This window comes from Perissodus microlepis, chromosome 9 (genome assembly GCF_051167445.1).
Source record: "Perissodus microlepis isolate ML-2025 ecotype Zambia chromosome 9, ASM5116744v1, whole genome shotgun sequence".
NCBI lineage: Eukaryota > Metazoa > Chordata > Actinopteri > Cichliformes > Cichlidae > Perissodus > Perissodus microlepis.
The window spans coordinates 4,147,466-4,174,480 of NC_140469.1; the positions used below are offsets into that span (position 1 = coordinate 4,147,466).

General features: G+C 38.0%; 1 protein-coding gene across 1 annotated transcript in view; it reads right to left on the reverse strand.

The window, feature by feature from the left end:
• The window catches only part of cubn (cubilin (intrinsic factor-cobalamin receptor)), a 70,816-nt gene extending 45,620 nt beyond the window's left edge, over positions 1-25,196 (reverse strand). Inside the window, exons 1-24 of the mRNA XM_084938768.1 lie at positions 25,025-25,196; positions 24,679-24,808; positions 22,539-22,634; positions 22,285-22,323; positions 22,081-22,182; positions 21,381-21,484; positions 20,504-20,630; positions 20,253-20,421; positions 18,837-18,968; positions 16,909-17,004; positions 16,523-16,647; positions 14,479-14,671; positions 13,950-14,068; positions 13,507-13,741; positions 12,451-12,632; positions 12,007-12,169; positions 9,750-9,940; positions 8,240-8,396; positions 7,724-7,899; positions 6,320-6,485; positions 5,453-5,678; positions 3,688-3,818; positions 1,962-2,151; positions 1,693-1,853 (exon numbers count right to left, since the gene is read on the reverse strand). Coding sequence (XP_084794894.1) covers positions 1,693-1,853; positions 1,962-2,151; positions 3,688-3,818; positions 5,453-5,678; positions 6,320-6,485; positions 7,724-7,899; positions 8,240-8,396; positions 9,750-9,940; positions 12,007-12,169; positions 12,451-12,632; positions 13,507-13,741; positions 13,950-14,068; positions 14,479-14,671; positions 16,523-16,647; positions 16,909-17,004; positions 18,837-18,968; positions 20,253-20,421; positions 20,504-20,630; positions 21,381-21,484; positions 22,081-22,182; positions 22,285-22,323; positions 22,539-22,634; positions 24,679-24,808; positions 25,025-25,128 — 3,514 coding nt within the window. The 5' untranslated portion in view covers positions 25,129-25,196. The remainder of the gene's footprint in view (positions 1-1,692; positions 1,854-1,961; positions 2,152-3,687; positions 3,819-5,452; positions 5,679-6,319; positions 6,486-7,723; positions 7,900-8,239; positions 8,397-9,749; positions 9,941-12,006; positions 12,170-12,450; positions 12,633-13,506; positions 13,742-13,949; positions 14,069-14,478; positions 14,672-16,522; positions 16,648-16,908; positions 17,005-18,836; positions 18,969-20,252; positions 20,422-20,503; positions 20,631-21,380; positions 21,485-22,080; positions 22,183-22,284; positions 22,324-22,538; positions 22,635-24,678; positions 24,809-25,024) is intronic.
• Positions 25,197-27,015: the final 1,819 nt, after the last annotated feature.

Consider the following 27,015-nt stretch of genomic DNA (forward strand, 5'->3'; position numbering starts at 1 on the left):
TGGGGGCATATCCCATTTTGACCCCGGGACTTCCAGGTTATACTCGGCACAGATGTTCCTGTACACTATGTCGGCCACTTGGTTATGGCGTTCCATGTATGCCTTGCCTGCTAGCATCTTGCACCCTGCTGTTATGTGCTGGATTGTCTCTGGAGCATCTTTACACAGCCTGCACCTGGGGTCTTGCCTGGTGTGATAGACCCCAGCCTCTATGGATCTTGTGCTCAGAGCTTGTTCTTGTGCTGCCATGATTAGTGCCTCTGTGCTGTCTTTCAGTCCAGCTTTGCCCAGCCACTGGTAGGATTTCTGGATATCAGCCACCTCCTCTAGCTGCCGGTGGTACATACCATGCAGGGGCCTGTCCTTCCATGATGGTTCCTCGCCTTCCCCCACTTTCTTGGGTTTCTGCTGCCTGAGGTATTCACTGAGCACGCTGTCAGTTGGGGCCATCTTCGTGATGTATTTGTGGATGTTCCTTGTCTCATCCTGGACTGTGGTGCTGACACTCACCAGTCCCCGGCCCCCTTCCTTCCGCTTATTGTACAGCCTCAGGGTGCTGGACTTGGGGTGAAACCCTCCATGCATGGTAAGGAGCTTTCTTCTCTTGATGTCAGTGGCTTCTATCTCCTCCTTTGGCCAGCCTATTACCCCAGCAGGGTACCTGATCATGGGCAGGGCGTAAGTGTTGATAGCCCGGATCTTGTTCTTACCGTTCAGCTGACTCCTCAGGACTTGCCTGACCCTCTGCAGGTTTTATATGTATGTATATATATATATATATAGATATATAGATATCTATATATCTATATATATATAAAAAAAACACCTTTCTGATCAATTTGAGCTCTCAAACAGCGTTTAACTACAAATTTAATTACCCAATCACACAACATTCAGCAGTGCTTTTATCTTTACCCACTTTTACCTCACATTTAAACACACACACACCCTGTTGAATGGACAGGGGAAACGCTGGATTTAGAATCCAGACTTATTCCCCAAGAATAATTCAACAGGGATTGGTCCACCAACCTTCAGATTGTTCTTCCACCTGAGCCAAAGCAACCCCAATCTGATTTATCTGTACTTTATTTAATTCATTAGCTACATGTTCTTGTTTTTGTCAAGGTGCCTTTATTTTCAAAAATTTAATTGAGCCAACACCCCCCCCCCCTTAACTGACATTTTGCAATCTAGTACAAATTATATATAATTATATACAAATTTAGATTGTCTTATCCTTCTCAGGTTGTTAGAAGTAGGTGGTATAGGACAATATGAAACACTGTGTGCCAAAGCAACACACTGTCCAGAACACAACTTTATGTAGGCATGAAATGGTACATAATAGGACCAGTAATACCTGCAATTCTAGAAATGCTCTCACCCAGTAGTTGTAATTCTAATTTTTAAATTCACTTAGAAATTTGGCCTTGGCCATTTCTCTACTTCCAGATGGCTGCTAACCTTTGACATGTGTCACTGAAATAATAGGTAACTTACAGATGCAAAAGTGCAGATGTCCTGGCAAAATGCATGAATTTGGTGGTATTATAATTTTAATTCTATTAATATTATAGTATATTATGAAAAATAATTATAGCCCATAATGTCAAAGACTTACTTAAAATTAAACTTGATAAAGAAAAGCTGAAATAGTAAAAACTGGTATCACATATATTTGAACCTCACCAGTTTGTGTTCCGTCCCAGTGAGCCATGAATCCGGGACGAGTGACTGAGGTGTCAGATTTGAATCGAACCCACAAACGGTTGCTGTGTGACATCAGAACTGGAGGCCGCTGATTGGCACAGAACTTACCAATCAACGGAGATGTCTCAAAGCCCCCGTCCCTAGTTGAGACAGTGGAAGTTCAACATGTCAGTGGTCTGAGTAAAAAGTATTACGGATAAAACTGTACAGCAGTTTTCTTCCAAGTAGGCAGAAATTTTTTGCCTCACCTGATCTCCACAAAATCAAATCTGCAAGAAGGATGGAGCCCCTCCAACTCAAAATCAGTGAAGTTCAGCATAATCTGCATATTAACGTCCACAATTATCTTGAAGATGCAGTCTCTACTGTTGGGGTAATATTGTGGGTAGTTGGGTGAACTGAAAGACCCAGTAGGGGTGGTGAAAGTCTGGCCACAGTCTGTTGAGACAGAAAAGGGGGGAATAATGTTTTTAAAAAATTACAATCTGACTATAATATTATTTTTTGCATGAGAAAAAGCAGCGAAGCACTTTTCTGCAACCTAAAATGTCGTTTTCTTGATTAAATTCTAAAACTGATGTAGTTAATTACATGTTTTCTCTATAACGATGTTTATGCAGGCAGACTACATGACTGGGTGTCTGATTTTATACACTGTGACTGAAAACACCATGTCCATATACAGATGAGAAAAAAGTTATTAGTCCCCCGATGAAATTTATGTCAAGTTTTTGAAGTTCTTGTCAAATTTTTCCCTGTTCTTCTTTAATGCAGCACATCATTTTCATAAATTCTTTCTGTCTGCACACAAAAACAGAATTATTTTAGAAAATAAATTACCAGGGTCCAGATTCAAAGTCCACTGAAAAACTGACTTTTATTGAGCCATAGCATAAAGCACTTCTGGGCAATGATGTGGTACAACTCTTTAATGCTTAAAGCTTGTAAAATCATGAGGAGGGGCTGAACTGTCACTTCAAAACATATTTTGCCAAAAAACACAAGAAATTAGTTTAGACTTTAAACTTACAGAAGTTATTTCACAAACCCTCACAAAGCAGGAAGTAGATGTACAAAGTTATCACAGCATTTCAAGTGTCAAGAACTGGAGGGGGAAGTATCATCTGTAAATTAAAGAACAAGCTTGGCAGAGATAGACAGCAATCAATTTCAAAGACTCCAGAACACTAATGAATGGTTTGGACAAGTCAGGAATTGTAGTCTCAAATAAAGAAATGACTAGAACTCTTCACAGGAATGGACTGCAGGGTTGCAGATGAAGAAAAAGTCCAGTTTTAGAGACACCTTGAAGCCAGACTGAAGTATGCTCAGGAAACCTAGAGAAAGATGCTAGAAGTGTGTTCTTAGATTAGATGACAAACAACTAGCTCTTTGAAGGAAGAAGGGAAAGGCGTGCTTCCCAAAGACCCCCCGTCCCACAGTAAAACACAATGATAGGAGTATTATCAGTATATCTGGAACTAGGAATCTCTTCGAGGTGGAAGGAATCGAGAAGAAACAAGGATATGTGACGAAAGAAAACCGCAGGCAGTCACCAGCAAACTGAGCCTGCGTCATCACTTTATCTTGATACATGACAATGGTAACGTACCACCATAACGTACCACCAAAGTGAATATTATTGACTAGCCTGCAATTGAGTCCCACCTGTGGGATGAACTGAAGACCCAGGTCAATGGCAGAAGCCTATAAAACTGGAGGCCTTGCGAAAAAAGAAAAATGGACTGGGATTTCTCAAGAGATGTGTGTCAAAAGACTTTAAGCACTTATCCAACAAAAAAGGGTACTATTTGCATTAGGAGGCTAATAATTTTGAACCTGGTAGTTTTTTATTTTTGGGAAATATATTTTTTATCTGTTTGCAAAACTTTTAATATGTCAATAAAAACTGGGATGTCTGGAAAAGCTGTGTTAAAAATTCTATGCTCTGTTTTGGGAAAGATAACCATGTACCTGTGGTGGCATTGATGGAGATATAGCTAGCAGAGAATCCTTCTGTGTTTAAACTTGAGTCAGACACAAATAGCAGGGTCAGCTGGTTGTCAGTACTCGTGATGGATGGAGGCACTGAGCGACCACAGTACCTGCACATACAAAATGCAACATGTAGACAAATTTATACATGTACCTTGTACCAGCATGTACAAAACAATCCAAACCTTTACAAACCTAATTGCTTTGTAACTTAAATGTAGTTTGCATCATTCTACAAATCAGAATGAGAAGGATAAAAAAAAAAAGTATTTTAAAGTAACAAGCCTCTTTTAAAGCTGTAAAGTAAAAATACCAAAAACTACAAAACGGCATTGTTATAGTAGCTGGATAATCAACACATCCATAACAATGCATGGAGTGACAAATCATACAAAGCATCCTTTGAAATTAAAGTTCATAACAAATTATTATTATTCTTCTGGAAGAAGACATCCTCATTTTGATTTTTGTGGCATTGTGTTACTGAAAACATGAGGCCTTTACTGAAAAAGAAAGAAATATATATTCATCAAAAATTTTGTTTTACTTTCCTTTTATACAAAGATTTCCTTGAGTTCTCCTCCTTCTCTTCTACAAAGGGTAATTTGTTGAGAACAAAATGATTTAAGGGTCGAATTGTCACAGTCCTGGGTTGGTGACCCAGCAGTTTACCTTTTTCTGTGTTTTTGTCATTTTGTATTATTATTTATGTTTTGGTCCTCTGTGTTAGTCTAGAGTTATTCTATTGGTGGTTCGATTTAGATTTGTTTATTGGATTTCCCTGATGTCTTTGCCCTCTGTGTCTCCCTCGCTGTGTCTATGTTTGTGCTTATGCGTGTACGTGTGCCTCGTTTCACTCCGTCATGTTTATCTGTTTCCCCAGCCCATCACGTCTGCCCTCTTTCTCTCTCTCCCTCATGTTCCCTTGCTCCCTCTAGTCTGCCACTCCTCCACTCCTGCTTCCTGTTTTATTGTGAAAGTCATGTGCCCATAGTCGGTGTGTCTAGTTAATTTGTGTCAGCTATGTTTCCCTGTGTGTCTCTCTGTGTGTTCAGTTTATCATTTAACAGTATAGTTTTGTATCGTTTTGCCATTCAGCAATAAAGCTGTGTTCCTTTGAGTTTGAGTCTGCAATTGGGTCCTTTCCTGCCTGACATGGATTTAGAATAACACTAAAGCACTAAAGGTTGAGATTGTTTTGGGAAGTAATTTTCCCACTGACACAAGCCTGTCAGTATTTTATATACATTTTTTTTTTCATTATACTCAGTCAACCCATACTGGTGAGACTGTCCTACCATGCAACTTTCCCAGACCTTTGTTGCTAAAATAATTTTTTACCCCAAAAAAACCTTTTATTCACATTTTACATAGCATCCCAACTTATGGTACCCCTTTTTGTGACTTTTTATTTGTCTCTATGTAAAACACAGAATGAATCAGGCTTACTTCTTTAAATTAACTGTGAAGCTAACAGTTTAGCTTAGTTGGGATGACTTCCAAGACCAATACCAACTTTTGCGAGTTCTCAAGTTAGTTATTGCTGAATATTCTTGACAAGATGACCTTTTAACATTTTTGATAATTTTATTCCTCTTCTGTATAAATATGCAACTGCGTGAATCATACAATCATCATCATTATCATTATAAAATCAACATGCACACTTGTGTACAAATGTTGATGCAAAGTGGTTGTTGAGTGCATATATGTGCAGTTGTGTGCGCATGGTGTCCATGTGTACCTTCCAATCTTGTTTCCGGTTTGCACTGTGCCGTTGTCGTAGACCTCCAGATAATCAAAGTTACAATTAGCATGGTACTCTAAGTTGAATGACTCAAATGTCAGCCGAATCAGGTTGCCTGGGCTAACATTGATGTACCAGGTACAATTGGCACCATGGGGGTAGCTGCTGGGATGACCAGGGCTCGTAATGGTGCCAGAAGGACTGGTCAAGGTGTCACCACAGCCTGGAATATGGAAAAAAACAAATTAGAGATCAACAGACTTTTGAGCTTGAGCTTTCAAAGCTTAAAGACAGGTCTGAAACAATTGGAACTTAATGTCATGTAAAAAAAAAAAAAAAAAAAAGCAGGTTTAAAAAGAGCAGGTGGGCTGCTGTGCACGCTGTTACTAAATATCAGACTGTATTTACACACACATGCTGCACAAGTCAGTTTATCAGTTATCTTAAATTGGTTAACAGCAGTTTCAAATACACACTCGGTTATAATAAATTCATGAGCTTACATTACAATTAATAAAATTTTATTATTTACAGTGAATGAACTTGATTACAAAATTTCCACATTTCTGTCAGTATCTGTGTTTACTCACAGTCAATTCTTGTGGGGTTTTTGAGTGGGGGTTTTTTTCAAAAAGGAAAGAAATATCATCCAGACAAACAAACAATATACATTTTTTAAGCAAAAAAACAAACAATACATTTTAAGAAAGATCAATTTAAAAACTGAGAAAAAAAAAACAAATCCTATAAAAGCCAAGAAATAAAAACCAATAGTGCTTAGCAAATTGCCATCATATCTGGTGATCTGCAAAATATTTGTCACTTATAAGAGTACTCAATGAGAAACATTGATACTTCTCTCACCCTCTATGGCAGAGTCATAGGCTGCTTCAAAGCCGTGGTTGCTGACAGAAGAGTCAGTGGTGAATTTGATGTACATAGATCGCTGAGTAGACTGAAGCCTGGGGGGAATCTCAGCACCACAAAATGTCCCCAGCAGAGGAGAGCTTGACGTGGCTCCATCCCTGACCTAGAAACAGGACAAAGCATATGCTCATATAACTGATCCACTGCCACGAGTTCAAGTATGAATAACGCACAAGCACTGTTACATTTATAGGTGAAATATAAAAGCATTAACTGCATCAGTGCCACCAGAGAGAACTACTCACATATATCCAAAATAACCAAACAAAAAAACCCCACCCACAAAACATAAAATTATTTAAAGCAATTTATGGTACTGAGCTTTACACATGTGATGAGTTTTTGTTAGTGATAGCTGTAACCAGATGTAAATTTTGAACATTTAAGTTAAATACAGCTGTTTGGGAACTAAAACTTGAGAAAGGAAATTAAGGTAAGATGGTGTAATGGAGTAGGCAGTCTCAGCAGACCACAAAGTATTGATGTATGGAGTTAGATGTGGTCACTCACTAATCCTTAACCCATATCTGAAATCATTTAAACAAAAAAAACCCACCTACACCTGGAGAATGGAGAACGACACCCTACATGGGCCCCCAGAGGAATGGCCCACTCCCAGCTTAGGTCTTCACCCTTCCACTAACTTCCCCAATGTGCTGCCCCTCCACCCGCTTAAACATGTTCCTCACACTAAACCAAGTGAGGTGTGAATTCAGGAGGCAACAGGTCCTGATGTATTGTGAGAACCTGAAGGACAAGCTCCAGTACACAGGTGGACCGTCATCTCACCATGTCACCATGACACAAGAACTGATGTGAAAATCATCATGCGACACCCACAACAAAAGTGACGCGGTGAGCATAGAAACAGCCTAAGATGTCATCCCTATTAAGCCTAGATTATATTCCATTCCAGGTATTTAACAGTTAATCACATTAATCACACCTTCATATCCATAAATCAGAATTTGAACCAGGATTTCCTCATAATTATTGCAATTATTGAAATGTTCATCTGTTTATATTTTTGTTTTGTGAATGAATGAAAATGTTTCTTGTGGTTTCCTCTGGATATGTTTTATTTGATGTAAAATAATATCAGTAATGTTACTCATCTATCACTTTTTATTGTCCGCAACATTTTCATTTCCTTAATGTTTTTATCACAGTGAAATAATATAAATAACCATGATAATAAAAAAGAAGAAGAACAATAGGAAGATAAAGAAGAAGCGGACAAATAATGAGGCTATTATTCTATTATATTTGAGATTGTTGTGTGTCGTACTCAGAGTACTGTTAAAATATCTAACTGTGAGAACTAATATAAAATTAATTTACCTCAACATAATCATATCGACAGGAGCCTCCCTCAACGTCAAATGACAGGAAGTCAAGGGTGACCACATAACCCTCTGGCTGGTTAATCACCCATTCACAGACCTTACTATGGGGATATGCATTGGGGTGGTAGGGAGAGTGAAACTGCCCACTCCCAGATAAAGTACCTCCACAAGCTGGAGAGAGGGAGAGGTAATGTTTAGTCAGTGGCAAGTGGAGTTAACGTTGGAACGTAAATATACATAATTACACACACAAATATTTGATTGAGCAAGTCTGCATAAAATTTATGCTTTAAAAAAAAACTTCAAAAAAATGATTTTCATGTCACTGTAAAATATTTTCTGTTAACTAATGGGACAACAAGGAAAGCAAATTAGTATTATCCCTGCAGCTTTAATTCTAACTGCCAACTAATAGAAATGTAAGTGTATATTCTTAAACAAAAATAAATGACAAAAATTTTATGACATAAAATGTCATAAAATATAAAACATATCACACTACAAATCTCACCAACAGTATAGCGAGCCCTAAATCCAGCTCGACTGACTGAGCTGTCAGACTTGAAGCGAATCCACAGGACGTTTGAGGATGAGAGAACAGGAGCTGGCAGGGTGTTTCCACAGTACTTCCCTATTAGAGGATCAGTCTCTGTTCTCCCATCACGGACCTGAAAAAAAAGGAGGTGGAACAAGAGGACAGAAGCTGGAATGTTAATCTGATAAAAACTCTCTGTCGAGCAATGGTGTCTAAAGTGTCGTGAGAGAGTATTTACCCCACCCTGATTTCTTATCTGTTGTGTATTTTTCACATTTACATGTTTCAGCAAGAAGTGCAGTCAAGCTTTTGCAGTAACTAGCAATTGCACAGTGCAAACTGCTGAATCCAGCTTCCACTTTGGATTCAGGAGACAGACACTATCTCTACTTTTAAGATTAGGCTTAAAACTTTCCTTTTTGCTAAAGCATATAGTTAGGGCTGGATCAGGTCACCCTGAATCCTCCCTTAGTTATGATGCAATAGGTGTAGACTGCCGGGGGATTCCCATGACACACATCACTCACTATGTGTTAATAGACCTCTCTGCAGTGAACCATAGTTGTTATTAATCTCTGTCTCTCTTCCACAGCATGTCTTTTATCCTGTCTTCTTTCTTTCACCCCAACCAGTAGCGGCAGATGGCCCCGCCCCTCCCTGAGCCTGGTTCTGCCAGAGGTTTCTTCCTGTTAAAAGGGAGTTTTTCTGTTTCTGTTTTTTTTTTCAAATTTTTTTATCTTCATACAGGTGATCAAGGTATTTTATTTGTTTTTCTTTTTTTCCCTCCCCCTTTTCTCACCATCTCTTCTCCCCTCTATTTTTCTTTCTCTCCCTCTCTTTCTTTCATTCTTTCTCCCTGTCCTATCCCCCAATAATGTCTGTCCCGTCTGTAACAACCGAAAATCAAATCAAATAAATACAATATAATTATAATTAAGGTCAATCAAATGGACCAATATGGCAAGGCCATGATGATTCACTTGGTAAAGTAAATCCGCTTGGCATCTTTCTTGGCCTTCAGACAACAATTCTGATGGTTAAAGATCCAAACAGGACAGGCAACACAAAAAGGGGAGTTTTTCCTTCCCACTGTCGCCAAAGTGCTTTCTCATAGGGGGTCCTCTGATTGTTGGCTTTTTCTCTGTATGTATTATTGAAGGGTGTACCTTACAATATAAAGCGCCTTGAGGCGACTGTTGTTGTGATTTGGCGCTATATAAATAAAACTGAATTGAACTGAATTGAAATAAATAATTTGAAGTTCATATGGACCAGTACAGAGTCCATGTATGTGCAGATTTACTTGTAAATAAAAGTCGGATTATTAGTAAGCTCCCAGGCTGATCGTGGCTATCAATCATTTTCACAAAATGGTGTCTAAAAAAATCACTGCATTTGTTAAGTATGGTGAGATTTCTTTCCACATATCAAATTCTGAAAAAAGGAGGGACAAAATATTTGTCTGGGAGACATAAATAGGTCTTACCTCCACATAGTCAAAAGCACAGCCACTGTGACTCTCAAGATCCATGTCAGTGAAGTTGAGGGCCACCTGCCCACCTTCTGGCAACCTGATCAAATAGATACACTGGCGGTTGTGGTTATAGTTGTTGGGCCAGTTGGGAGAAATAATGACGCCCTCACTGTCAGTGAATGTTCCACCGCAACCAGGGTCGCCTAAGAAAAAACATGCACAAAGAGTTAGAAGCACAACACAATTCACAAAGCAGGATATTGACACTGCTAGGAATAATCAAACCAAGCATCCAAGGATTGCATTGCACAGATAATACTGTTAATAAATATGATAATGATAATAATGACAACTGACAATTACAGCATTTATCCAAACTCTGTACAAATTGTAGGCACACAAAAATGCAAAAACATTGAATATATTTTTTAGGATATACAAAACATAAAGTGTTAGGAAAATCACCCTTATTGTTTTTTTCTCAAACAGGTCCAGATCACATAAAAGATGGCATCCTTAACTATACGCAAGTGCAATATGAAACTAAGGGGGCCAAAAGCCCCATGGGAATAATGCGTCTCAAATCCCCTAAAAAGTACAACTGTAAGGATGTTTCTCAGTCCAGAACTGTTCCCTCTACACTAAAATATTTCATTTCATTTTAAATTCCATTATTTTTCCACTTTTAGCTACAACTCAGCTTAACATGAAACAAATAATTTTGACCAAATATAATAAAAAAAATGGATCAGAACTACAGTATGAAGGACACGAGATGGCAGCAGGAGAGCATACATCACAACTTCACCAACTTCCAAGGTGCATGGAGAGGATGAAAGAATTCACAATGCAGGAACTCCAGCAACACTTAAGGAAAGATGAACAACTTTAGTAATTGACCAACGCGTTTCGGCTTGTGGCCTTCATGACCCTGATGAAGGCCACAAGCCGAAACGCGTTGGTCAATTACTAAAGTTGTTCATCTTTCCTTAAGTGTTGCTGGAGTTCCTGCACAGCAGGAGAGCATACGACAGTCAATTATGCTATACTACTGTATCAGAAGTAATACAATTACTAACAGGACAGTTGCAGTTGGTTAATTTTTGGGAAAAAAAAGAAAACACGGGATTTGCTAATTTCACGGACACGGACTGCTAAATAATTGCACTGATCATGCACGGATAGGGTCCAGAGTTCAATGTTGTCTTCCCTCTATTCCTCTGTTCTCACCGTTCTTCAGCCATTTCGCTTTGAAGCGCATTGCACAGCATGTGAAACTACTGTCACATTATATAGCAAAGAAACAGACACCAAATTATTTTGCAGCTGGTATTACAGAGCAAATCTAGAATTAGGTTACATTTTTATCACATCTTCATCTGGCCTTGCAAAGAAATCTCACTCTTCAAGAATGCATTCTTAAATCTCTGTGATGCAGCAGTAACTGAAGCCCAAAACATAAAACACGCTGTCTTTCTGCACAACAATTTGTCAGCAAATCTGGCCTTACAGTAAGTGCTAAAAATGGTTGCAAGCAATACGTAAAAGGTACATATTTACAGTTTCTTCAAGATCTTAGGGACAAACATCAGGCTACAATTTACTGTTTCTCTGTTTACATAAGCTAAATGAAAAGCGTTTAATACAAACAACTATATATCTGTCTTACAGTCACGGTCAAAATTACCGGCACCTCTGGAATTTTTCCAGAAAATGCACCATTTCTCCCAGAGAATTGTTAAAATTACAAATGCTTTGGTATACACGTGATTATTTCCTTTATGTGTAGTGGATCAACACAAAAAAAAAGGAAGAAAAAGCCAAATTTGACAGTGTTTCACGCAAAACTCCAAAACCAACATTTGATTGCACGCCCTTTGGAAAAAATAACTGCAATCAATCGCTTTCTATAACCATCAACAAGCTGGTTACGCCTCTCAGCTGGAATTTTCAACCACTCTTCTTTTGCAAACTGCTCAAGGTTTCTGAGATTTGAAGGGCGCCTTCTCCCAACAACAATTTTGAGATCTCTCCATTAGTGTTCAATCATATTTAGATTTGGCTTTTTTTCTATGTATTTTGTGTTGATCCACTACACATAAAGGAAATAAACATGTGTATAACAAAACATTTGTAATTGTAACAATCTTGTAACAATATTGTAACAAAGAAATGGTGCATTTTCTGGAAAAATTCCAGTGGCGCCGATAATTTTGGCCATGACTGTATACACTTAACCAAGCAAAACTCAGTATGACTGGTTTCTTACTTGGTGATGTTGTGTATGTAATGTGGAAACCTCGGTCAGAGACAGAGAAGTCAGAGTGGAAGTGAATCCATGCTGCTGGGCCAGTGGTCTGTATGGGGGGTGGAGATGCAGTACTACAGTACTTTCCTAAAACTGGATCTTCAGATAGAAGGCCATCCCGAATCTATAGCATTTGGTGACACAAAACAATAGAGGAAAAACTGTAAGGATGAAAAACATAGTAGTAGTTTCAGCCAATGCACATACCTCCTAAAATAGCAAACTGTAGCAAACACGAGTAAGACGGAATAATTTCATTGTTTTCATTTCAGGATGCATTTAACCCCGCTTTACAGAGTACATAGGTATGTGTCAGGTCTGAGTGAGATAAAGTGGTTAAAAAGAGGACTGTCCCCACACAACACAAAAACATGCGTTCAAAGTGAAATGGGTAATGTGCCTTACCTCTAGAAAGTCAAAGTTGCAGTTAGGATGATGTTCAAGACTTAGAGTCCCGAATGCAAAAGTAATGAGAAGGCCGGGGTCCACTGTTACTGTCCAGTAGCAGTCCCGACTAGGTGGGTAGTTTCCAGGATAACCAGGTGAATTAATGTTGCCATAGGGGGCAGTTAGTTCCTCTCCACACACTGAGATTAGAAATGGATTTAAATAAATCAAAATTATTCATACAACTGTTGTTTTCTATTAACTTAACAGGAAAACATTGTTCATTTGCACACAATGTGCATATGAGTCATAAAATGTAAGTATGATCAAATAAATAAAACACAAGCTCCCATGCCTAACTCAGTAATAGAAACCAAGATCTCTCAAAATTATAACTGAGACATTACTAACTGTAACGGACGAGATTTATTAACCCTCTGTGTCATATCAAACACCTCACTGGGTCTTAAAAAGTTACAGCCAGGATTTACTAAAAAGGCATTGCGTCAATTTTGCAACTGAAATTTCAGTTATAGAGCACAAAATATTATTAGGAGAAAATTTAAAGGAATCACATAAATATGATTTTCTACGGCCTGCAGCACACAAGTCACGACACTGAAAAAAGCTAATCTAATTTTGTGTGGTGTGTGTGTTCATTTATTTGAAATGATAAGGACTGCAAGAAGAGGGGTGATGTAATGTAAATATGACACATACATACATTTTTCATCATATGGGCATTCAGTTACAATATGGATGTCATTTTAAAAGACAGCACTGTAAATGTAAATGCTGTGTTTAACTTTTTGGTTATCAACTACTAATTAAAAGTGCAACGAAAACACTCACAAACAACTTTGCTCATTTATGACCCACAAATTTGCACTGTTCTTAGCCATTACTGAAATGAGCTGGCTGCGTCTTCGTTATTTATTTATTTAAATATATAAATTCGTTTTTTCATTTGTTGGCACATTTAATTGCAATTGCAACCTCATGCCAATTTTTTTTCCTGCTTCAAGCTTCAAAATATTTCAAATTTCAAAACCAAAACACTTGAACTGTACTGACCTGGGTCCTGAGACTGCCAAGCAACTGTGAAGCCACCGGCACTGACAGAGTGGTCAGAGCGAAACCAAAAGTACAGAGAATTATGGGAGCTGAAGAGCTCTGCAGGGCTATTTTGGCCACAGTATTTTCCGATCATGTAAGCTGAAGCACTCTCCCCGTCGTGAATCTGAAGGAAGTCAAAGTTGCAGTTGGCACTGTTCTCCAGATCAAAGAATGGAAAGGTAATGCGCAGGATCTAGAAGAAAAGACAGAAAATAAATGACTAATTAGTAAACATTAGTAAGGGCCAAAGATGTGTAAACATTTAACACATTTCATTGCACCACCATATTTACTACCACCTCACAAACCCAAATCATGAAAATACAAAATAATACAGAACAAAACAAACAAAAAAACTTTTTTTTGTCTAGAATTTCAATTTGAGAGGAACAGGAACACACCTTGTTTGCATCAGTGTGGATCACCCATGCACAGCTGACCTCGTGATCATATTCATCATGACCTGGGGTGTTAGGATAACTGAAGGAACCAGCAGGGCCAGTCAGGTACCCTCCACATACTGCAACACACATTCACACTGGTTTTTAACCTTTATATCGTCCTTGGGAGAGAAGCTAGCTTGCATGCTGCTGAAGTTTGAAATCATCTTTACTGGTTTGCGATTATGTTTCTTAAGCTTTAACCACACACCATTTTAAAGGACAAGTCATGTTAACGTAGTTTGAAGCGTAAAGCTACGATTTATCTGTGTAATAATAAAAAACAAAATAATCCACTGTAGTTCTATTTCTGTAATATAAAGTGATTATTGAGTCACTCGGCCACAGACAGATGATGAATAAATGTATTTCTGCACTTTGCAGCTTATTTTCTATGCTCCCGGCGTTTTCCTCTCCGTGTCACATTCACTCTCCTCTCCTCATCTGTTTTCAGTTTATCCACACCCTCTCAGCCCATCCTTCCCATTACCTTGCTGAGGAGTCTGACAGAACTCGCCAGTCCATTGGGTGGTGCAAGTACACGTGAAACCATTAATGCCATCGGTACACGTTCCTCCATTCTGACAGGGATTGCTTGAGCATTCATTGATATTCTGGTCACAGTTCACGCCTTCCCAGCCAGAGTTGCAGTTGCAGATGTAGCCAGGATTTGAGGTGATGTCCTGTGGTAGCATAGGTTTTATGTTTGCAAACGGATTTGTCTTTGTTTTCATATCAAGGATTTATTAGGCATTCAAAGATTCATTCAGTAAATATAAAAACACATTTCAAATAAATATGACACATCAAAAAAAATTTTAAAAAATCTCTCGTGGTACATTTTATTTCACTATAGAGCTAGAGGAGCCTGATATCTGAAGGCTCTGGCTCACATTCTACTTTTAAAAACTCTAGGAACCAAAAATACAGTGCACCTGGAAAACATTCACACATTTTGTCATGTCACAGCCTTATTCCAAAATCGATTCAATTTATTTATTGTTATATACTATTTATTCTTTTTATATGTTTAAAACTGCTTTCCAGGCTAAACAAAGATTTTCTAAATAAGTGCAACACCTTCTCTTCTCCAGATTATGGGTTGTCTGTTTTAAGGTGCGTGTTTGTGAGTAATACTAGACAGTCAAGCATCTCTCACTTGTTGCCTCTTTTTTCAGAGGAGCCACAGTATCCAGAGAGGACGTAATGCTATTAAGAAAATAATCAACCTCTGTGCAATGAAAGTTTAGGCAGCTGCTCTGCACTGTGGTGGCATGTGGTCCTGAACAAGATCACTGCCTTACACTTAGTTACATTCTCAGAAAGACAATTTATTCTGAAGTGCTGTATAGTCTATTATTATAAAAATAAATCCTGATCAAAAACAGAACCTGGTCTGACAAAAGAGGGTTTTCAGTTTCTATACCATATGTCAATATCCAGAGTGTGATTAGGACAATGAATGGGATCATTTATGTTTTGAAAGAAGCCAACTGGGTATAATAAAATGCAGTGTTGAGTCATTTTCAACATCTCCATGGATGATAAATCACCCAGAATAGTTATTTCACTTTTTTAATTTTCCAGTGAGAAAGATTGCATCTTCTCCTCTGCATGTGCTTTGAGGATTCAGACTCAAGGTCATGATTCATTTATTTATTTATTTAAATCCTGTCCTGTCTGGCAGCTTCTGCAATCAGAATTATGATATGAATGCACTGTTGTGCCAAACATATTTTGCTTTTCCAAGACACATCTCGGCGATATCAGCATGCCCATCCCGGCAGGAGAAGAAGCGAGGCCATAGATCGGGCACTCACGGCAAGGGGGTGGGAGTCCCAGAGAACCCCGCTAGAGCCCAGCCACCCTGGTGCAAGCTGAGATCAGGGTCTCAGGGCTCCAGCCACCCTACACGGCAAGGCAGCCAAAGAGGGCACAGACCCCCAGACCCCAGAAGAGTCATGCTTCCCAGTCAGGAGACAGAACCCACCACCACAAGCAGCCCAGGCACACCCCAGTCACCCACCGCCACCAACTGAGGCAGAGACCCAGATACTCCAAAAAGGCAACCGCAGTTCTCCAGCCTCCAGGGAGCCAACAGACCCCAGTAGTCCCAGAGATCACCTGATGATTCATTTGAACTAACATATTAATCCTGCTGTAACTAGGTCTGGGCAAAGCAGAGTGAATATGTTAATCATTTATGAAACAATTTACTAACAGGAACTTAGAAGTGAGAAACTTACTGTTAAATAGTTCACATTTAGTTGATTTACTGTTAGGTGTAGTTGAGGGCATTATTACAATATTCTTTTATTATGAAATGTTCTACTTAATTTGTTTTTTGCTGATTTTTGGTTTGTTTTTGAGGGTCTGGGAACAAACAGTCTCTATGGAGATGGGGGGTTTGGGGATGACAGGAGGAGTGAAGCTACAGGGAGTCATATAAGACTCCACAGAAGTGTTGTTTACAGACAGAATTCTTTTCCTAATTTTTACTCCAGAATAGTACACATGCGCATGCACACACTCACCACACACTGCCCATTGACACAGGGGTTGTTTGTCTGACAGATGTTGCTGGTTTGGGTGCAACCAGTTGGTCCATATCCATTGCCTATGTAGCCTGGTGGGCAGGTACAGACTGGGAGACTTGATCCTGGTGGATGCAAGAGATTTGAATAGAAAGGGGTTTGATCAGACTTGGTGACCACTGATGATGTTTGGGGAATCAGATGAGCAGATGCATACATAACTCTTAATTGAGCAAAATTTCAGGAAGAAGTACAGAAAGAAGAAATAAATAGTACTTATTTCATTCTTTCAGTAGTAAGTAGGTATTATTTGCTCATGCTTCATTCTTATTTGGTTGACATATAAAGCAATAAACCCATGCTTCTTTTTTCTTGTCTTTTCTTACCAGGGCTGGAGCTGCAGGTGGCTAATGGGTAACAGCCTCCATTGTTAGTATCACAGATGTTAGACTGTGTGCATGCTTTCCCATCTCCTTCATAGCCTGCAAAAACAGAGGAGTTATCTGTGAGTTATCAGTGCAAATGACACTTTGTGCTCTCAGACTGTGGCTTTCACATCTGATGAGCCACAGTCAGTCACCAAGCTATTTGACTAAGTAACAAAAATATTTATATTTTTAACAGACAAGAGTTACAAAGAGTTTTTACAGGCAGATACTCAACATGCAGTAATAAACTATTTTTCACAGCTATAATATTTACATTTTAAAGAATTAGAGTTTAAATTAGTGATGGGATTTCCGGCTCTTTTTAGAGAACCGGCTCTTTCGGCTCGACTCACTAAAAAGTGCCGGCTCTTTCGGCTCCCAACAGGCTCCTCAGGTTGTTTTGTTGCTTTAATTTATTTATTATTAACAACAATATAAAATTATGCACAAAAGGAATTACTAATGTAAAAAGACGTGGTTTTATTTATATATGTTTATATATAAAAATATACAGTGGCCCCTGCACGTACAAACCCCGAAGCACGTACAAACTCCAAAACGCATTTCTAGCGTTAACTGAACTTCCAAAGCAGAGCTACTAGATCACTTAAATTACACAATTGAAAGCATATGTGTATTGTTTGTGTATTTATACACAAGCACTCATATATATTCAAATAATTAAAAAAAAAAAGTTCATTTACCTGTTACTACCACACACCAAGTCCAATCGTTGGTACTTCCTGGCTTGTGTAGCCACTAGGTAACAAAAGCTCAACACTGCCCCTAGCATCCTGGAGCACTTCTGTTGTGTTTTGTACGTGTTACGTGTTTTGGGGTTTGTACATGCTATAGAGTTTTTAGTGTTTTGGAGTTTTTACGTGTTTTGAAGTTTGTACGTGCTTTGTCTCTAGCGGCCACCGTAAATATACTTTTATTTATTCACTCCACATAAAATGTAATAAGTAAATAGAGCGCTTTGAGTACTCCGTGAGAGTAGAAAAGCGCTATATAAGAATCAGTCCATTTAAATCATATAATACAAAATCCAACTATTCACATTTCAACTTTTAATTATTTAAATTTTCAGCTTTTTCCTTTTAAACAAATTTAAAGTGAAACAACACAAAACACTGCAAACCACAACACAATTAAATATAAATATGAAAAAATATGAAAACAAAAAGAAGATGCACATCCTCTGTCATATGGGCCTGCATGAATAAACTTTCTGAATCCTTTATCATCCGCAACTGAAAATAGTTGTGGATGATTACTATACCTTTCTAATGTGACGTTGTTGCCCCTGGCTCTCTTTCTCTCTCTTTCCCTCCACTCTGTTCCTGTGCTACTGTGAGTGTAACTACCGCCCCTCCCCCCTCTGCCCAGCGCAAAGCACAAGGCTCGCGTGCTGAGTGAAGCGGGAAAAAAGTGCAAGAGAGAGAGGGGGTGAGAGAAAGAAAAAAAAAAAAACACAACCCACTGCTGCCAATAAGGAGCCTGCTGGCGTTGTTCACTTCAAAGAGTCGGCTCTAAGAGCCATTTCGTTCGCGACCACACATCACTAGTTTAAATATCCAGAGTTCCATTGCACTTTGTATTAAAAATGAAACTAAATTAGTTTTTTTCTACACCACATATGTTGTAAATGTTTCTCTTACAGCTACAGTATTGTGTACTTTGTACTATGGTATGTTATGTAGTGTCTTGGACCAGGTGCTGTCAGGCTATGTGGTGATTCAAAATGTTTTATTGAAAAGCACAGCTTTTTACTTGGGTTAAGTACACCAGCAATTTCAGGGATTAAGTGGAGCCAAGCCGTAGAAGCTATAGGTAATCTTCCTGCACATATGCATGACATTCAGTATTGTTCTCTGCTGAGTTACCTGGAGGACAGGGACCGCAGTGAAAAGAGCCCATGGTGTTCAAGCACTGAACCATTGGAGTAGTGGAGCAGCCGCCATTATTGGTCAAACATTCATCCACATCCTGACAGCTATAACCATTTCCTTGCCAGCCTAAGACATGTCAGAGAAAATGAGAGGAAAAATCTTAAATCTATTTATATGCACAAATCTCAACAACTCATTAGCAAACTGGGATAGCACAAGATGCAAAATGCTATTTAACTTTACAAGTTTTAAAACAAATCTTGGAACATCATTTCTAATTACTCGTAAAAATCTCATAAAAAATACATTTTACTGCTAATAGCACATAATAAACATATTAAATGTTTAACTGAGACATTTTACTACTTCATGAAAAATATTAACTAAGTCTGAATTTAATGGCACATAACTCATAAAAGTTGGGATGTCATATGACTGTGTACAGGCAGAGTTTCTCAGAAGTAAAGATGGGCAGAGGCACACCAATCTGCCAAAAAAAAAAAACTGTGTCTATGAATTGTGGAAAATTTTCAGATTGCTCTTGAACTGAAATTTGTGAAGATTTTGAACATCTCATCATCTACATTACATGTTATCATCAAAATATTTCTGGAAAAATCTCTTTGTGCAAGGGACAGAGCTAAAAAGGTTCTTCAGGGAATCAAGTTTTACTGCATTAAAAACAGGCGTGAGTCTGTCAAAGGAATCACTGTATGAGATCGGGAACACTTTCAGAAACAAATGTCTGTGAACACAGTTTGCTGTGCCATCCATAAATGCAGGTTAGAGCTCTGTTATGCAAAAAAAGAAATCCTGTAATGCTGTCGTCTTCTCTGAGTCAAAGCTCATTTGCAATGGACTTGGCTAAAGTAGAAAACTGTTCTGTTGTGCTAATTCAAACAATACATCAAACAAACAAAAAATCCAACAAAGAAGATCTAGGCCTCTTGACAGGTAGAATCACAAACCAGAGAACAGTCCAGTATCTGCTATTCCCATTTTCCATTAGTTTATGAACTGTTGTTAAAATAAGGTGGAATGCTGCACAGTGGTAAAAATGTTTCAACTTTTTGATACGTGTTGCTGCCATCAAATTACATATTTTTGCATGAAATAGTAAAATGTCTTCATTTCATCCATTCATCCATTTCTGATATAGGATTGTAATAATCTGACAAGTGTTAACTGTAAATAAACCATAGTAAGTGACAACAACAAAAAAACATCAAATGGCTTAATTAGTGCTTAACACTTGTGTGGGATAAAGCCATCACTGCAAAGAATAGTATTAAAAGCTAAAGCTCTGAACAAAGAGTTACACTAATTGTTTTAGCATCAATTGTCTCTCCTGTCTCCAAATGCTAATTTAGAACTGGCTATACTATGGCTTGTTATGTTATTAAGCACTACCAGAGGGACAGGCTCCACAATAGAAGGATCCCTGGGTGTTGTAGCAAGGAACAGCTGGGTTGGTTGAACAAGGCTTGTTGGGAAGGTTACATTCATCAACATCAGCCACACACGCTGGGTTCCCAGCTGGAGCTTCCCACCCACTCTCACAAATGCACTGGTATTTAGGCTGTTAATTAGCAAAAGTTAGTGAGAACACTTAACAACAACAGATTGATAAATAGATAGATACAGGGTAGGCGAGTAGTTACCTGTCCAGCTATGACTCGATCTGCATCAATGCATAAGCCATGTACACACAAGTCACTGCCTGCATTCCTGCAGTCATCATAACGCATCATACAGAGAGTCCCATGCCATTCTGGAGGACAGCTGCAACTGCATACAAAGAGGAGCATGATCATATGGGGTATGTGTTTTCCTGACTGGGCATCAGGCTAAAACCTGAATGGTCAGATTCCACAAAACTGATCAGAAATGCTTACAGTGCAAAAGAATAACAACCCAAAATGCACTGAAAAAGCAATCCAAGACCTTTTCAAGGGAAATGAGTCACTTGATCTCTACCCAGTACAGCATGCTGTTAAGTTATTGAATACAAGCAGTGACTGAAGGTGGCTGCTGTAAAGGCCTGGCAGAGCATAGGAAACAACTTTTGTTGATGTTCATGGGTTCTAGACTTTAGTCTCTGGATTTTCATTCAAGTGTTAAAAAAAACGTAATTATTTCATTCCAAACTCACTGTCAAGGTGTACAGAGGTAGAATTACAAAAACTTTCTTTGTCCACTGTTTGTAAAGCTAGCTGTGTGTTACAAGCTACGGACACACTCTACTGGACCTCTGCTGTCTAATCTTACATATACACAATACTAATACAAAGTGGGTACCATGAGTGCATCTGGCATTCATACTTTACACTGCTTGATAAATAAACATTACTTTGTTTTCTTATTGAATCCTAATGGCATCAAGGTTTCTTTAAAAAATGGAAATCCTTCAGGATGTGGAGGAGAAAGTCTTATGGATCAAAAGATAGATAAGAAAAGAAGACATGAGGAGACATAAGCCAGCATAATGTAAAGCACTCATAGAATTAGTAAGTAAAAAGAGGAAGGCATAAGACTTACGTGAATGATCCAGCAGTGTTAACACAGGTTGCCCCATTCTGACAGCCTTGTGACGTTCCTGAATAGACCTGACATTCATTTACATCTGTTGCACAGTTAGGACCCTAACACACAGACATACAAACACACACACACAAACACACACACACACACACACACACACACACACACACACACACACACACACACACACACACACACACACACACACACAGAGGCAGAGCAAGAGAAAACATGGGTTTATCAAAATATAATGCAGGAAAACAAGGACCCAACGAAAAGGAACACAGTAAAGTCTTATAGTAAAACAGTACTGGGATTAAAAGTTTGAGGTTTCTGGGTATTATTTTATTTAGTAATATCACACCCACGTATTAATCCATCCATTCTCTTCTGCACATCCATATCAGGGTTGCAGACAGACAGCCATTCACCCTTCACATTCACACCTAAGAGCAATTTCGAATAATCACTTAACCTAACCCCACTTACTGCATGTCATTGGAGCGTGCAGGCATGCAGACACAGGGAGAACATGCAAACTTTACACAGAAAGGTCCATCCACACAGTGGACTCGAACCAGGGACTTTTTTTGCTGCGAGGCAACAGTCCTAACCACCGACTTTGGTAAATGTCTACAATCCATACATAACAACCTGTAAAAGTTATGAAGAATATGAAGAACAATACTGAACTCACCCCCCAGTTGCCGGGACATATACAGTGATATGAGTTTAATAAGTTGAGACATGTTCCTCCATTCTGACAGGGATTACTGCTGCAAGACACCCTCTGCACTGTCTGCAAGGGGAAACAAGGGAAGACATGATATCTAAGGTATGGTAAACAGATTAAACCATGACCATCAACTTCAATAGAAGTTCTTGACTTTTTCTGACTCACCTCTTCAAGTGTAACCACTTTATTCTCAAGTGTTGAAACCTGAAAAGAAAGAAAAGAGGCAGTGTAAATATGTTTGATGACAATGGCTACATTTTTCATTATAAGCACTTCACTTTACTGAATCAAAATTATTCATGGAACAATAAAAGGAATGAAGTGAACATAATGAAATAAGTAACACGAACAGTAGTAAATAAGTTAATGGCAATATTAAAAATGATTTTATTTACCACCAGGAACTATCTTTGTCCTACCTTGGTATCAAGCTGGTTTAGCTTGTTGGTGATATCAGGAGGGACGGCTCCTCCATGAGATTTAATGTCATCAATGTCATCTTTGTTGGTTTTAATCTGCATTTAGAAAGTCCATAACAGACGGTTCAGTGTTAAAAAGCTTTAAAGAAGGGATCTAAAACATGATTTGATTCTTTTTAGTCTTATTGCATTTGTGATTAAAGATAAGAATAAAGTAAATGAGGTAAAAAAGAAACTATTCGTATGTTTGCATTTTTAGATTAGCTTAATAAACTAGATATATTTTAGAATTTTAAATATTTTTGGTCTCCATTCACCTGGCTGCCATTCAAATAAAAAGTTAACTTAAGAATTTACTTCCCATCATCATCACTATCCTGAAAATTATTTAAAAAAGGCTAAAGCTTTTATTTATGCAATAAAAGATTTCACCATCCACCTAATGTACGGTCATATGAAAAAAAATACTGCATTAACATTTTTTGCAAACGTTTACAATAATCACGTGTGTTTGTGTTTTTAGCTTTTTAAGGCCTACTCTGGACTTATACTAGAGTATATTTCAGATCTTCTGTGGCCTGTCATAATGTCAGGTCCTTAGCCAAGGCTCTTTTAATTATTTTATACATGCATTTAATTTGCCTGTTTTTGAATTTATGCTGCCAGTCCCCTTTTGCCTTTATCGTTTCTTAAATGTTTTGGGGCTGCTTGTTTTCTACCTTGTCTTGTGAAGCACTTTGCAAATTTGTCTGTTGTTGTTTGTTGTTGTTTAGAAAAGGCTTTTGCCAATTTAACTATATTATAGGGTTATTACACCTGTTTTTAGGTTTTACTTACGTATTTATTTTTATCAACTATAAAAACCTTGGGAGTAACAAAGGCTTGACATGCAGTCATGCTGCAGTTGACATGCAAATGTGTGAAAGTACTCTCCAGGAAGCAACATCATCTAATTATCAGAACATGTCTATTACTATAAGTCTATAAGAAGTTGTAATAATAATATGTGTCAACACATTAATATGATGTAAAATGAAAAATGTATGAAATTTGATTACCATTTGATATTTTTAGGCTGACATAAACATGTCTTGATTTTACACACAAACTTAAAGGGGAGAATTATAAATCATAGTATTTGAGTATTAGTTTTCCAGGTATAGATAGGGTTCCTCCTGCAATCCTGATAAGGATAAGCATGGAGATTATAGCTGTGTGTCTGTCAGACTGTCTGTGTTTATTTATGTCATATATAAAATGATGAAGTGAAATAAATTGAAAATAAACAACGACATCTAGCCCACCTTCTGCCCAAGACCCAAGCATGTCTGCACCCTAATTACAGTGGTCATAATACAGCATCTTAATTTAGAAATCTTTGAGCTATAACTCAAAAATGTTCCTCCCCAAACATAAACAAAAAAAGCATTCATTTTATCTATATTAGCCTTAGCACCTACTCATAAAACTATTCATCATAAAAATGTTGAAAAATTGTGAGTGTGTGCGCATGTATGACGGACTGCATTTAATGCCGTACTGACTCAAATGTATCTAGCCCTGAGCTTTGGTCTTGCTTTGTTGGCTTCCTAACTTGTTAATGATTCACAGTGTCATATGATGAGCAGCAGTGTTTGGTCGTTAAAAGGTGATGAGATGTTATAATTACATACTTCCAAAAGTCAGAGAGAATTTATTGGTTTGAGAAATCAGAAAAATTGCTTTATTGTTCCAGTACGGGTGGCAGTACAAACATTTGTTTTAACTACTAGATTGAAACAAAAGCAGCAAAGTAATTAGTGACTGGATAAGAGAGTGAACTGTTATCTGTGTGGGAGCATACGTGTTTGCTAGGAATGGAAAAAATTACATATTATAAACATTATTTTTGCTTTTCAAGCAATTTGTTATTTTTTATTCACTTTGTTAGGATGCCATTCACTAATAATGTGACATGACCTTTGCTTCTGTTTTTTGAGGCTGTCCCTGGGTGTTTCAAAATGTGGATGTTATATACCATAACCATCACAATCGTTGTGCCTTAAGTCACTTACTATCATTGAAATGTCCATCGCACGAAGGCAGTGATCTTGTAAAATAACAAAAGAAGAATATTTGCTGCTGGTAAAAGAAAGCTTACTTGACTCAAAAGTTGGGTGAGGTCTTCATTTCCCACTTTAACCCGGCCTGATGCTGAGGTCTGGAAACGGATTTCTTTATTGTCACCAGTTGTGAAGACAAGGTGACCATTATCTGACACCATGGAAGGCCTAAAGATTCAAATGTCCAAAATTCAATTTCATATTTAGGTCAGTAAAGGCAATGGTTAAAAAAATGGGGTTGACTTATACTATTACAAATACATTTATTCTCTTAGAATCAAAGCTTAAGACAAACGTGATCATCTGCATAACATGGCATCTTAATAACATGAAATATTCAAAGAAAAGCGTAAAAAATATATTTTTTTATAAACACCAACTCACTGGTCATTGCTTTGGCTTCCTTGTTGTGCTGGGTCATTCAGCTCTCCTTGCAATCCCACCAGAAGGAATACTAGTGCGTAGTATAGCCGCAGTGTCCCTGCCATGGAAAATGGATGTGATGCATGAACACCCTCAGCAACTCTACTGGGGTTTTACATGCTGCCACACTCTAATGCTCACTGCCAAGACTTTGACCTGACAGTACAGCCATAAAGTACATCTCAATTGGCCCAAAATGGTTAACTATAGTTTATTTATTGTGGTTTATTATGGTTTAACTATGGTTTATTGTTGAAAAAGAATGTCACTCACATGATTTTAAGAAATAAGTAACCCATTTCAGGTGACATTATGTGCATAGCGTAAATTTGCAGATCTCACACATGGTTAACGTTAAACAAACAACGTTTTCATACAAGATTTTTATATCTTTATTAATGAACCTTCCATGCTTCGACCATGATTTAAATTATGGCAAATAAATTTAGAATTCTAAAACTCATATTGCATGATTTGTGTTTATGAAAAAATGTTCCCACCTGAAAGTCTCAGAGCCTTGGTTGATTTTGCCATAAAGATGCATTTCTTTATGTTTATAATATGAACATTGTCAAAGTTACAGGCATCTGAAGTACATTGGGTGTAAGAGTTGTTGTTTTTTAATGTGTGCATTTTTTCCAACATTGTTAAGGGGGGCGGGGAGATTTCTGATAACTTACTGGACAAAATATCGAAGGCTGCATTCTGGGTACCTGCAAATCAACAAATTATTGAGTAATTGTGATAGATGGCTGCTCAAAACATTTAATAGCATATGAAAAGCCTCCTTTACATTTTGAAAGGCTCATCTAGCTGTGATTCATGATAGCTTTCCAATACTGTAACAATAGTAGTACAACGCAAAAAATGATGAGCCAATATTGGTAGTTACATAAAAGATAACTCACATGAGTGTGACATGAGTGACTAAAACATTTGGACAGCTTCAACTTTGTGCACTCATTCCTTCCTCTATCTATCTATATAAGAAAATATTACCAAAAAATATTCTGTTGTTCTCGTTGGTGTGGGTGCAGGAACTTTAAAGTGATTAATATTTCTGCTGTATATGTTTAAAAATTTAGCTCATTTGAAGTAATTTATATTGTCCAGCATCATATTCTATAGAGCAATGTTAGTAGTGGCTTTCCTGAGAGAACCACGTCTATGAAAAAGTCAGCTCAGAAAAAATCATCAGCTCAGAAACACAGACCTACACCTCGATTTATTTAAATAATAAAATATATAAGTAACAACAAAATCCGCTGAATTAAAAGGCTTGAGCGGTGAGTGACATGGTTAACCGTCACTCTCTAATGCAAAGCTGGTTAACCATATTAGATTCAGTGCTGCTGCGATTGCACCTGTTCAACTTGCCTGATTTATTAGAACAGACATAGTGAGAGCTACTGCCTCAGCTCTTCCTTCAGTTTACCTGCGCAAACCACTAGAAAAAAGCTGCTGGCCTGTCAGCTTGCTCGACTCATATCATTGTTAAGGACACACGGCATTAAAGGGATAGCTACAGTCTCCAACGAGATTGAATCCGCCGACTGCGGCCACAAGATGGCGGTAATGTAACGTCCAGATGTTATTTGGCAAGGGAGGCGCTTCATGACAAGGAGAACTTACTTTTGTATGTTTTAGTTGATGTGTATTTTTAGATTTGACTGTCCTAAGAGAATGTCAGTGCTTCAGCTCATCTAAGCCTTTTTTTTGTTTCAAGTTTGATGATTATGGCTTATAGCTAGAGCAAAAATCAGAAAACCAGTCCAAAAAAAGGACAACATAGAAGTGTCTGCTGTGAATTGAATTGACTTTGGACTCGCACAAAGAACCGCCAACAACACCAACAGATGACAAGGCACCCCTTCAGCACAGAAATGTATATACACTTCTGTTTGTTGTGCTGTCCTGCTTGGCAGGAAGCTGTGCACTAGGATCAGTGTGTA